At 40.6% G+C, this 13,568-nt stretch overlaps 1 protein-coding gene across 1 annotated transcript in view; it reads right to left on the bottom strand.

The window, feature by feature from the left end:
• Positions 1-1,001: 1,001 nt before the first annotated feature.
• bckdhb (branched chain keto acid dehydrogenase E1 subunit beta) overlaps positions 1,002-13,568 on the bottom strand; it is a 54,312-nt gene continuing 41,745 nt past the window's right edge. Inside the window, exons 10-11 of the mRNA XM_041943104.1 lie at positions 3,983-4,134; positions 1,002-1,484 (exon numbers count right to left, since the gene is read on the bottom strand). Of these exons, the coding sequence (XP_041799038.1) occupies positions 3,994-4,134 (141 nt within the window). The 3' untranslated portion in view covers positions 1,002-1,484; positions 3,983-3,993. The remainder of the gene's footprint in view (positions 1,485-3,982; positions 4,135-13,568) is intronic.

Genomic DNA, 13,568 nt, shown 5'->3' with positions numbered 1-13,568 from the left:
AAGCAGCGGCGCCATAGATGGTGAATAATTGAACAACACCACTGGGATGGCAAGATTGTCTGTATCACCACCTCTGCAGCTCCCCTCAGCTCTGCACGTTTTAGCATCTTTGAGCTTGTTGTGTTGGTTTTGCAGCTAGCAACCTCACTGTTTTTTGGCTCAAGCTTGTAAGCATCATTTAGTGATCAGCCCAATTTCTAAACTTCCTCTGCCAGGCAGGGAACTCGTGTACATTTGTCTGGTTTTTATTGACTGCTTAGCTTCAAATTTGCTGTAAAGTATCCGAAAAGGATGAACCCTTTTCTGAGCACATTCGTAGTCACACACAGTGTGATCAACACTGTTGTCCCTAGAGATTATCATGTATTACACCTTTCCTTTTACACACGCGAGCCATCTGAGTAGTAGAGCAGTTGAAGCAGGTTTTTTTTTTTTGCCAGTGTCTTCTAGTGGAGGCATGGGCAGAACGTCCACCAAGTTTTGCCATTGAAGTAACAGTTTACCTGTGATTTAAGATTTCTCAGAAATGTGCAGTGAAAGGACACACAGTTCCAACAGTGGCCCTGATCGATTCCATGACTCTCCATATCAAAATTTTAGATGGCAGGAGATGGACAAGAAGTTTAACGAGGAAATACACCATTCTGATGGAAGCACTGATAAAATGGAAAGGTCTTAAAACTTTGCAGTAGGACAAAACTTCGCTCAGTGGCCATGATATAAAAAACTCTATGACTTTTCCACAATTTTACAATTTTATATCTTCAAATCAAAGTGCTTCTGTAACTGAAAAAAAGTTCTTCTGTTTTTCCCATATGGTGATCACTGGGGAGCAGTTGGCTGAAAAATCAAATAGTAATGAAATACACGACTTTATGAGTCCTCTTAATCACATGAGCAGTGGCAACCTCGCAGGACAAGTGACTTTTTGGCTTTTTGCTACCAAAACGTCATTGATGAATCCCAACAAATTCAAAGCAATAAAAAATCACCACACTGAATGTTTTCACCAATTCTGATTAGTTTATGTTCCTTAAAAACCGAAGGTCCATTATATTAGTACAATGCCATGTTCGTGTTTATTCACGTCAAACTAAATAAAGATTAGAGCAGAGTTGAACACATTCAATTGAAATGAACAGCACTGAAAGGCAGACAGTCACAAATTATACCAAATAAACCCCACAGTAACAAACTCTTATGTAGGAGGAACTTAAATTATGTGCTTTGTGTTGATGCTAAGTTAGTTTCACCATCGACAGTGGATAGAGTCATGTTCCCCTTGCACCAGAATGAAGTTCTCTGATTCAGAGGTACTGTAACAGTCTTTTAGATGGAGGACACAGAGGGACATGGAGCCCATCTGGATGCTGCTTCCTGATTGGATGGTCAACAAAGTGTGTTTTCCTGGCTGATGTCCACTGATTGGATGAACGAAGAGGAAAAGGAGCGGGTGTGGAGTTCATGGCGACAAGAAGTTGGCTCTGGAAGAAGAGAGAGGTTCAATAAGTTAAAGGGAATAACTTGGCAGCCTACAGTGAATGGCAGCTGAGGAGGAAAAGTAGAGCTGGATGGAGATGGCGCGCAGTGAGGATGAGAAGTGATGTGTTGGATTCAATTAAATATTTTATTAATGGCTCCTTCCACCTTATTAATCGAGGCCAACATTTTAATAGCTATAACTCAAGATGACACTGACGATACTCGTCTTTGGTGCAAAGGCTCAGAGACTCATCTCAGTTCTCTGTCCCTGTTGAGCAAAAGTGAAGCCAGAAGTCTGGCTGTAATCACAGACAGTGATCTAAATTTTAAAAGCCATATCAATCATCTCACAAGATCAGCCATCTAAAAAACATCTCCAAACCATCAAAATCAGGCTCTGAGAAATTAGTCCATGCATTTGTAACAAGTAAACTAGATTACCGTAATCGTCTGTTCACCAGCCTCCAAAATCAGCTGTGCGGCGACTGCAGTTAATTCAAAATGTGGCGTTCTCACTAGAACACGTTACACCTGTTCTTAGATCTCTGCAGTGGCTGCCCATCAAAACTGCAATCCATTTTAAGATCCTGCTACTTGCATACAAAACTCTAAGTGGCTTTGCACCTCAGTATATAAAAGACATACTAATTAGGTACAAAGCAGCAAGAACTCTCAGGCCCACAGGCAGTGGTCTTTTAACCGTCCCCCGCACAAACTCTAAAGCAGGGGAGGCAGCCTTTTGTATTTACAGTATAACCCAAGTAGATGGAACACCCTGCCTGAGGAGCTGAGAGAGGCCCCTACACTGACCACTCAAAGCAGGTTACAAACCTTACTTTTCACAACAGTCTATGGCTTAGTTAACTTCTTAGTGTGTGTGTGTGTGTGTGTGTGTGTGTGTGTGTGTGTGTGTTTTGTATATTTGAACATTCTGCACTGATTCTTGTATAACTCCACTAACACTCGTTGATGCACATATCACATAACTTCTGCACCTTGAATTATTTTTCTGCGATTGTATTGTCACTGTATGTAAAGCACAGTGTGCTGCCCTGCGTATGAAATACGATAGATAAATAAAGCTTGATTTGACAATTAAAAGGGGATTATGAAAGAGTCTGGCAGACTGACTGTCCCGTCTCAAAGGATTATTCAACACTTCTGCAGCCAATAGAAGACAATAACATACCTCTACAATGAGACAGCAGCATGAGGTTACACAACTCAATGGAGTATATCCATGACATATACCGCAGACTCTGTTAACATCAATCATGGGTGGTCTGATTACAAGACAGCAGCTCTAAATGCAGGTGTGAAAACACTCAACACACTCACGTTCGGAGGGTTTAGCATTAGCGAAGCATGTTCGCAGCACGAGCACATCCTGAGCACACTGAAGGCCTTGCAGGGTTCAGTGACATATCAACATTTTGCTTGGGCTTCTGCCACTGAGGAGAACTGGCTTAATCTACTGATTATTCTTTATCAATCAACACATCACTTGGTCTATACATCATCAAAACATAGTAAAAATGGTGAACATAATTTCCTTTTTCTACCAATGATTTACGACCAGAGGACAAAAGAAATCACACCTGAGCTAGGTGTTTGCTAACATTTATTACAAGCTGCATTTAGATAGCAAGCTAGCTAAGCTAATCGTATAATGCTATGCAGAAGTAAGATGGATATGTACATTAGATAGGTAAGTTTAAATAGCCCTGATAAAAAAAAAACACAATGTTTGTAACTAAGGTGGATTATTTATGACATTAATGGCAGTTTAGAAATATTCTCCAGTGGAGGAACAATGCTGATTCATTGTTTTTTGTTGGTTTTTTTGCTTAATTTTAGAACAGTATTTGATTTTTCCATCTTGCATAAATCCTTTAATAGTGTACTTAAGCTCTTGGTGTTGGCTTCTGGACAACATGTTGCACGACTCCCAGAAACTTAAATCACTATTATATTATTCACTGCAGGTGGCTAAACATAAAGTCAGTGTCAGTAAATCGTACAATGTAACGACAGCCCCCCCCCTAACCAAGAGTCAAATTTCATCATCCACAGTTTTTAGTCTGAGAGTCTCGAGTGCAAAGCTGTAAGGCCAAGTGCAAATGTGTATTTTCTTCTATTTCAAAATTGCATCTTTACACAGATAAAACCTAATGTGAGCTGGAAATTAAAATACAATCCCACTTCGTTGTCAGAGCTGCATTTCATATATACTGTACATGAAACTGCGTCTGAATAGGGCCTTGGAGCGTGTATTTGCCTGTGATGTCTGAAAAAGAATAAACGACACAGTGTGTCTGGTGGAGGATTATATTAAAAATTCAAACCGTTTTTAGGAAAAGAAAATAGAAATAGAAATGGTCTCTCTCATGACGGTTGTTTGTTCCTGATGGCAGGTCATAGTTTTCATATCTCAGTGTTTAAAATTACATAATGTCCCTTCATCAATTTCCTTCAAAGGAAGATGTCAGATCTATCCTACCTGAGGGGGGTTCAGTAGTTGATCATCCTCTTGATTGCATCAAAGCACTTCCACTTGTCTGGGATGTAGAAGGGTTCAAAGATGTGAGGGAAGGGGGTGTCGTAACCGCAGACCCTACTGATGGGAGCCTCCAGGTTAAGGAAGCACTCCTCCTGCAAGGAAAAAGAAAAACACAGATCAGAACAAATACTCATTATGGGCTGAATACTGGCAGTGCTCAGTGATCACTCATTCAGGGAGGGGAGCCAAGTTAACGTGTTCAGACTGCAACAGCTCTGATCCTCAAGTGTTTGACACTTTGGTAAAAATAATGACGGCTTCATGGGCTGCTGCATGCCACCAGGATGACATGGATCAAATTTACATCTACTCAATGCTTGGACATAAGACCAGTTTAACCCAGTTTCCAACACTATCAAGAGGGGATATATGATATTGATTGGAAAAAACAAGTATAAGACGGTCACTTTACAACAGGTCAAACTACTTGACAACTTTAATTCATTCTTATTGCCATATCTGATTTACACACTTCAAGACCAAACGATTCATTCAGCCTCCTCAGAGCAAGCCAGTGTTCAGGGAATTGGAGTGCAAAACAAGCCATGACTCGTGTCTCTATATTGGCCTTTGACCTCTTCCCATGGAGACAAAGCAGAATGAAGTTGGCCAAAACACTCCAAATGGGACAAACCCCCTGATGAGTTAAATGAACACACTTGGACGCGTGCACACAGATTTGCAGAAACAGACCTGAAGTACCCTCTTTCAGATTGAACTGACCTGCAAACGGCTCAAGCAACCAAAACAAAAAGCATCCTCGTTGACTCTGAGGAAGTTGCACAGCACCCTCTTTGTGCATTGCCTGTTTGTGCGTGCACAGTATGTCTCTGACAGAGACACAGAGCAGATTTTCACTCGTTTCTTGTGACACTGACAGCATCACCATCCATGTAATCACACATTACCAACCCACCAACTGGCTGCCATGGAACGGTTTGGCATTTGGCAGGGTAGGACTTGTATGTTTCACACTATGTTTTTCATTTCTTATAAAACCTCTGGCAGAGCACAGGGGAATGTCAGACTTGATGAGGAGGCTTTGGTGCTTTGGTACTTTTACAGACTGTAAAAATGCAACACAACAAGAGAAAGAGAGGCTGTGGCAGATGTTTGTTGCTCTGTGTGCCTGTGCAGTTCAGAGCTTTCCTGCCTGGATGACAGGTCTTGGTCTGGTATCACTGAATTCAAAGGATTGCCAAGTAGTACGACAAATCCAGAATGATTAAGTTTGGATGCAATTGATGACACAGGAACAAGACTGGGAGATAACGGCCGTGCTAGCAGCACAGTGAGGCTGTATTCAGACACAGTGGTGCTTTGAGTTGAATGAAAACGTCAGCATGCGAACATGCTCAAGATGACAATGATAAAATGTTGATGTTTTGCAGGTATAATGGCTACTGTGTTCATTGTCCTGCAAAAATTTGTGAAGTCTTCATTAACCAAATCGTTGGACAAATAAACATTTGGAATGGATGATGAGGCAGGGTAAAAAGTTAAGGGATCACCAAGGTTATTAAGATTTATCCCAAGAGGGACATGACTGCGTGTACCAAATTTCAAGGGAACCTATCCAATAATTGTAACTATTATAATAACTACTGATATTTCACTCAAACTCAAAAATGTCAACCTCATGGTGCTGTAGGATGAACAGTCGAGGGATCACCAAAGTATGTAGCATACATCTCCAGGAACAATGAATGTCTGCACCAAATTTTGTGACAATCATCTCATCCACTCGTTCCCAACCTGAACGTCCTGACCCCCACTAGGGGTTACCAAAGCTTCACAGAGGGTCATCAAGCCTTCTGGATTTCAAGGGGTGCAAGATTTAAAAAAAAAATCTCAGCATTTCATTCACTTCTGTGTTGGAAAACTAAAAGAAATAGTTATTTTTTTAAGAATAACAATTATGGATAATTGCAGGATGATTACACCATGAATACCTGAACACAAGCTGTATTCAACGAGCCTTCACTCTCTGCTAATCAGCCTCGTCCAACGTTAGTAAAGTACGCAACTAAAACTACAAAAGAGCTAAATAACAATGACCAAACATCAGGGAGAGGATTTGTTAAAAATCCCCAAAAAAAGAATACATGTAGATGATTATATATAATAAGTTCCTATAGAGGTTGCTATAAATATCAGGATGAAACTCATCTCTGACACAATATTCACAGGAAATAATCACCTCAAAATTCATCCAAATCACTAAATTTCCACAAACTGCTGGTATTGTGGTAACTGTTGAGCTAATTATTGTGTTAATTAACAGTTCATCAGTTGTTTGGCAGTTATTTTTAAGCGCTGAATATAATAAATAATATGAAATATTCATTAAATATGTCCCTTAGTTAGGGGTCCTCAGTTTACGCAATGATAAAAATTGGCTCCCTTCAAGAAAAAAAAGGTTGGGAACCACTGATCTGGTAGATGTTCAGATATTTGCCTAGAAAGTGAAAATGCCACTTGATGTCAAAACCCTAACTCTAATCAAAGGATTCATCCTCTGGGCATCATGAATATCTGTACCAATTTCCATGGGAATCCATTGAAATAGCCTTTGAGACGTTCCAGTATGCAACCAAGCGGTGAACTGACAGAGCAGCTGACATTGCTATCACTAGTACCACGTTGTTAGCATGGCTAAAGTATCGAGCATATATATCTGGACGGCTGTAGAGGTGAAGCAACATCTTTAACACAGAGCTCAACCTGTCATTAATGGAGTTGATGGCATGAAAGAAACCAAACCATGTCCTTTTGCACTAAAATCTCTCATTTTGATGCCGTTCAGAAGTTAAAACCCAAAAACCAGTGGGGGTGCTCCACCTGATCTGCTGTGCAGGGCTCTATGCTGCTGGCACTGCTATCTGCCTGGCAGCTGGACAACTGCACCCTTGCACTTGCTGTCTGCTCCACCCAGCTAATTAACTGTGATTAGCTTTAATGAATGTACACCGAATGGAGACAACTAGTTCAACAAACCCTCCTTTCCTCTTCACTGCTCTGTTTCCTCCTTCCTTGTGGACTTCAGAACAACCTGAGACTGATTCCCTGCAACAGGCTGTGGCAGATCCTGACAACAGACACTGTGCTACAGGTGATGTGAGAGCCTACTCTTGGCATTTTCCAATTTTGCTTTCTCCTTTAAGTTTCCTTGAGCAGATTGTATTCATGTGCTGACAAATGTCCATGGCCTTAGGGTCTATGAAGTGCATTCAAAGGCAGTTGCACATTTAAAAAAAGTGTATGTGAGCGTAGAAAAAAAAGAATGGCTTTTGAAAAGCTCATTCTCTGAAAATGCGTAGTTTTAACTGAAGAGTGGTGCTGCAGTGTGCTGCAGCCTGCAGGCATGTTTTGTGTCACATAGCCTCCAGCAGGCTACACCATGGGTGTCATAGACTTCTCTGGGTCATGATCTGCAGCAGTGGATTTTAATTAAACGACTGATTCTATACTCATGAGCTCACTAAAACAGTTCAGTCTTGATTTAAAGATCACTTTAACATCATTTATGCATGCCATAACTGGCAGCTAGCCTACAAAGGTAACTGGTGTTTTCTTAAGAGAAGTTCAGTCTCGTACTGGAAACATCCAAACTTGGGAATGTTGAAGTTTGACAGGAGTGTACATGAATAGACAGCGCCTGGAGCAAAGCTGGGTGTGGATGTCATCCTCTTTGAATTGGCAGGCAGGTGGAAGGCTAACAAATTGATATGCAGTGAGAGAGCTTTTGTCCAAGGTATTTAAGAATTGGTGAATATGTTTGCAGGAGAACAGAGAGGAAAAAACTTCCCATGACCCATAATAACACCACTCGGTATGTTGCTTTCTTTTCATGTCAGTACCTTGATGAAAGTGACAATGTGATTATCCGTGTCAACTGACATAACAACCTCAAGATCTATTCTCTGCCCAGCTACAGACAACCAGTCAGACAGTACCAGGGAGTTCGCCCTTTTGTCAGGATCACATCTGTAATCTCCTCTAAATACATTTACTGGAAGTGGGAGAAAAGTACAGTAGTCTGCCTGCCTGCCTGCCTGCCTGCCAACACAGCTGGACAGAGAATGGCCACACAACTCAGATTTCATTCAAATCGGTGTTTATCCTTTGGGAAGTGCATCATTATATGTAATATGCTTAAATGTCAGAATAAAAATATGTTAAAATGGCAGTGCCAAAACACTTGCATTCTGCAGTGGTGCAGGACTCAAAATACTTAGGGCTGCTGTTTTGATACTGTGTCTCCTGTCACACAAGAATCAGAGTTTGTCAGAAACACCTGCAGATTGGGGGTTGCAGTCAGACACACACAGGGCCACTATCACTTGCTATCAGCTTAGGGAAACAATGCCAGGCCTCCAAAACTGCGTGATTTCAACTGAGAACTGACCAACTAGTTTTAACAGACCCATTATATTTAAATATTTAACATGTTCCGAAATCCCTCTAAATCAGGGGTGAAGATGCAACGCTTGAGAAGCTCTTTATGCATATGCTATGGGGGAGAGGAGGGTGCTCATGTGGGTGGGGGAGGGGGCAGCAGTTGTATCAGGGTGTCCCATAGCCTCCCTGACTCCTCCGTGGTGACGGCCCTGGCCACACTAAGTTATTGAATACATATATCACACTCTACGTTGACTAGAGCTGCGAGGTGTTCAGATGGTCATGATGATGACGATGGTGGTGGTGTTGCTGCTTTTCCGGGTTTGGGTCAGTCAGTCTTGAACTGATCTGCTCACAGTAGGAGGTTGTTGCTTTGTAGCTCAATGATTTCATGTTGTTGGTTATCAGGAACATTTGTTGGTTCGAGTTTTCACACTCAGCAGCATATTCAGATGTCACAAGAGGCTTTTGTTCTTGCAGAGTAGGAAAATAGTGTTGCCACAGCTTTAATTTCACTTCAGATGATTTCACATTTGAAAGCAGAGAGCTGAGAAGCTGCTGGAGCTTGAGGTTGGGCTCTGAGAGGTTCTCCGTAATGTCCACCATGAAGGCCACATCACACAGACACTTGCTCTCACTGAGTTTCCACATCAGGTTTTCCTTGATCTCGATGAATTACTCCAGACAAACACTTTAGAACAATTCTACTTTTGAAGCTTCTTAGCTGTTAGCTCACTCACCACAAAACTTGACTGCATAACACTGTTTCTGTCAGAATGTGGTCCTGTGAAAGCTGCTTGCTGGGCATCCAAACTCCACCGAAGAACTTTATCTAAGCACATTTGTCCTGAAGCTCATCCAGTTTAACATGTTTCAAGCATGACTCTTGAGATTGGCCTTATTCATCACTGCAACTGTGTACTCATAAACTAACACAGGCACAATGGTTTTGTTTTTCCAAAACAAAAAAATATGATCTACTTATGTTTTATCAACAGCCACCATGATGCATTGACATAATATCACCCACAATGTGAGTGCTGCACTCAGGGACTGCACAGAAGAACATGTTAGTCTACTATTAATGTTATTTTGTTTATGGCTGAAAACAACTATTTATTTCTGTATTTATGAATTGCAGGAGGGGGCAGGAGGTTCCCCACCCCCATTCTAAGTGATGTTACAATTACATAAAACTCATCACTCATAGCCTGTATTGGATAGCCTATAAGAATAGTCAGCTAATTCATTGCTGATCTTTATAAAACCAACAAAATGGAATATGTTACCAAATGGTAATAGTACCAATGTTAAAATAGTACTATGCTTAGTTTATGCAATCTGGTGCCTGCATTTAATCTTTGCATTCAGTTCAAAGCACAGCTGAGCCTCAATCAAGCTGAAGCTGACAAAGTGCAGCTTAGATTAGCGCTGATGTTAGTTGAGGCAAGTCTAACAAAGTACAGCTGAGTCTGACTTTATAGAGCTAACCCTGACAAACTGAGTCTTGACCTAAAAGCTTTTGTATATTTATGTAACCATAAACATATAAAGGATTCCATTAATTTTCAAATAAAACCAGGTGAGAATTATGGCCGGGTCTCAGCCAGAGGGGTAACAGCCAGGACTGCTGTCTAAGCGAACACATGGAGGTGCAAAAAGAGACTGAGGCAAAACAGGTGGGGAGACATTAAACATGTACTGTTTCACATGGAAATGTCAGTATAATCTATATTTCACACAGACATTTCTCAGATATTTCAGACAAGCCTTTCAATCTAATTTCCCACTTTAATCTGAAAAACATCAGAAAGTGTTATATGATATATGTGCAACTATTGTTGCACTGATGCTATTAGTGCTATGCCTATGTACATTATATTAAATACACCATCTGAATTGTTGTACAGGCAATTCCATCCCCAAGTCAAGTCTAATCAATTTTATGTATGTCAAGGGGCATCACTATCTGTACAGCATATGACACTGTCAATGTTTTTTTTTTAACCTGGCCTTTATTAGCAACCTGCCTTTTTTTAAATTCATGCTTGCTATTATTTGAAAATATTTTTTGAGAGTTTATGGTACATTAACACAAAAACATAACCTGCCGTATTTCCCACTCTGATGCTTTGATTTTCTCTTCTTTTCAGATTAATGAATGGAAGCATCTTACTACAATACAATCAGATACTTTAACAGTGAGGCTCCTATCAATTTACTAAAATTACTAACAGAACATTTGATGCATACAGTCCATGCATTGTGTCCAGTGAAACCCTCAAGCATGTGAGGGCAATTTGAATATATAATATATATATATATATATACACATATATGGGTAATCACTAAATGTAAATATACATAATGGCTTTTGCTGAAAATCAAAATATAAAAGCATATACAAATTTAACTTTAGGGAAATCTTCACGACCTACACAGTTAACACTATATTTCTCATCTATTCAATAATCTTTTGTTTGATGTGCTCTTATCGGGCTGCTGGTACAGTTTTACATCCAGATGTACCTCAAGGCTATTTCTGAAGAACATGAAGTACAGATAAAACATTTGCAGTTACCTATTTCAGACATTCAGTAAGTCAAAAGACATGTAATGAGAGAAACTGACATTGAACTTGACAAATAAAAAGTCATTGACTTTGATTTTAGTCCAGGTGTTGAGAAATGACTCCACTGTCCTGCAGTTTAAAGAAGGCAAGAAATGGCTAAGGAGTCAATCAGGCTTTAGGCTATTGAGCAACTGATGGGAAAGAACAGCAGCAGACCACCATTATATAATCTCCATAACCTCCTTACCCACCGTGGTGGTACCTGTATCCAATTCTCTAGTCTTTTGAAGGAGCTCTGTCCTTTAAAGGCAGTTTAGTATATTCTTGCTGGAGAAAGAGTTTTACAGTTGGGCATGATGCCCCAGGCCTCGGGTCTACTCTGCTTGTCATTCAGACAAGCCTAACAAGCAACTCATAGTCTGACTCTGATTCAGAAGGCATTTATGGCAGAAAACGTGCAAACCTTCATCTTCAGCAAACACTAACTGGGCTACAGCGGAGTTGGTAGTCTTTGAACCACGTCCCAGAGCGGCACCACAACTCAGTGGGACGTTGGAGGTTGGTTTAAAATTACACACAAATAATGAAAAGCACCACCAGTGGAACTAGAGCCAGGCAATCTCTGAGACCTCCTAAGTGACAGCCCTATATGATTCAATGCAGTGTGATTATACAGTTGTGCGCAGAATAAACTGTAGTTAAGCCAACTTTAGATACTAAACTACCATCTTTAATACTGTATTGTACATTTGGCTTGTTATCTGCACTTTTTTTCTAAGCAGCCAAAAGTTCTTGTAAAACAGAATAGCATTCCATTATTTCTTTGACAACCAATGGAAAAGAACACTTTTCTAAAACCAAACTATCAGCTAATATGTGTGCTTTTTGGAACCTGAGTTAACTATAGTCAAGTCTGTCGCGGTGGTTTGGAGAGTTAGGGGAAGGAGGGTGATTCACCATTTCTCTCTGTGCATCCCTGAGGTCCATGAAAGCATTGTCTTTAGCCACATCTCATTCTGCCCTGCTCTGTCCTATCCAGTCAGCAGCCAAACACTCGGGAAAGGGCCAGCCAATGACACATTATTAAATCACTAGGGCTGAAGCCAAAGCTTGACAAAGGAAACTTGCCAAGCCCCACCAAACTCCCCTCTGCTCTTTATACAAAAGAGAAAATCAAATCCATAAATGGATCTTTATGGAAGGGCCTGAGGTGGATAGGTAGTAGTTAAAGCAACTCTCTCTGGAAATAATGGACTAAAGCCCTCCCAGTGCCTAGATTACAAATCTATACTGACAGCCAGTTTATCTTGTTGTCCCTTTACTTTGTTTCTAGGAGGGGTACACTAGTGAACAACAAAGTATGGTACATGTGAGGACCTTTAACATCCACACTGCTGTTTATCTGGATTCGTCTGACTTCAGTATCCTGAAATCCAGGATGTTGTTGTAGTTGATGAAGGCCTGTGACTCAGAATCTCCCGGCTAAAAGCTGTGCTTTTATTAAAGTCCGTTCCCATTATCAAAGCTGAGTAGAACTGCACAATCAAATTATAAGTGGCATTTTGTTTTTGTTTATTTCTTGAGTTAGCAACAGAAGCTGCATCAAACCAGGCACTCAAGACTCATGCTGCATCAACAAATGAGAAGGCGCTACACCAGTGGTTCCCAAAGCGGGTGCCTTCAGGATGGGTCAAGGGTGCCACAAGAATTAGTAATATTTTTATTTATTTTAGTTTCTAAAAATTCTTCACCACATACAAAAAAAATCGTGTACATTAACGCTGATTACAGTGCCTGCTAACGGCTTGATGGACAGCTTTTGGCTGCTTGTGGAAGATAGATATGCATCACTGTCGGTCGAGACAGATGGCTGTCTACCCAGAGCCTGGTTCTGCTAGTGGCTTCTGCCTGATGAGTTTGTGTTGGTAAGGAAGTTTTTCCTTGCCAACATTACCAAGTGCTTGCTCAAGGGGGAATTGTTGGGTCTCTGTACATTAAAGAGTATGGTCTAGACATGATTCGTATGAGGAGTGTCATGAGACATGGCACGTCATGTTGTGATTCGGTGCCATATAAATAAACTGAATTGAACTGAATCACTGTCGTAATCGCTGTGGTACTGTATGTCCCCAACATCACATGTGTGTGATGTGGCTCCGTCAACTTATACACGAAAATATACAAGAAAATCTTTTCTGTATTCAGACTGTATGACAATACTAGCAGGGAAACATATACACTAAATATATATACACAAAAAAGGAAGCAATGTTTGGCGTAATTGCAGCACTGAAAGGTCCCCACAAAATACAATGGCATGTATAACAGAGAGTGCCTCCAACATACAAACTACTACATTCAGAAATGGGCAAGACTTCAACATTTGTGAGCACCACCTCAAATAGCGTGTCTGTTTACCATATGTGCATGCTAAGAGTACTATGGTTTTACTACCATGGTTTTAAACATGTGTGTGTGCGGATAGGTATGTGGAGGATAAAAAAAATCTGCTAGATTATATTAAAGTCACAGAATGACTAGAAAAACAGAAAT

Source organism: Chelmon rostratus, chromosome 8, assembly GCF_017976325.1.
Source record: "Chelmon rostratus isolate fCheRos1 chromosome 8, fCheRos1.pri, whole genome shotgun sequence".
NCBI lineage: Eukaryota > Metazoa > Chordata > Actinopteri > Chaetodontiformes > Chaetodontidae > Chelmon > Chelmon rostratus.
This window is presented reverse-complemented; position numbering and strand designations above follow the sequence as displayed.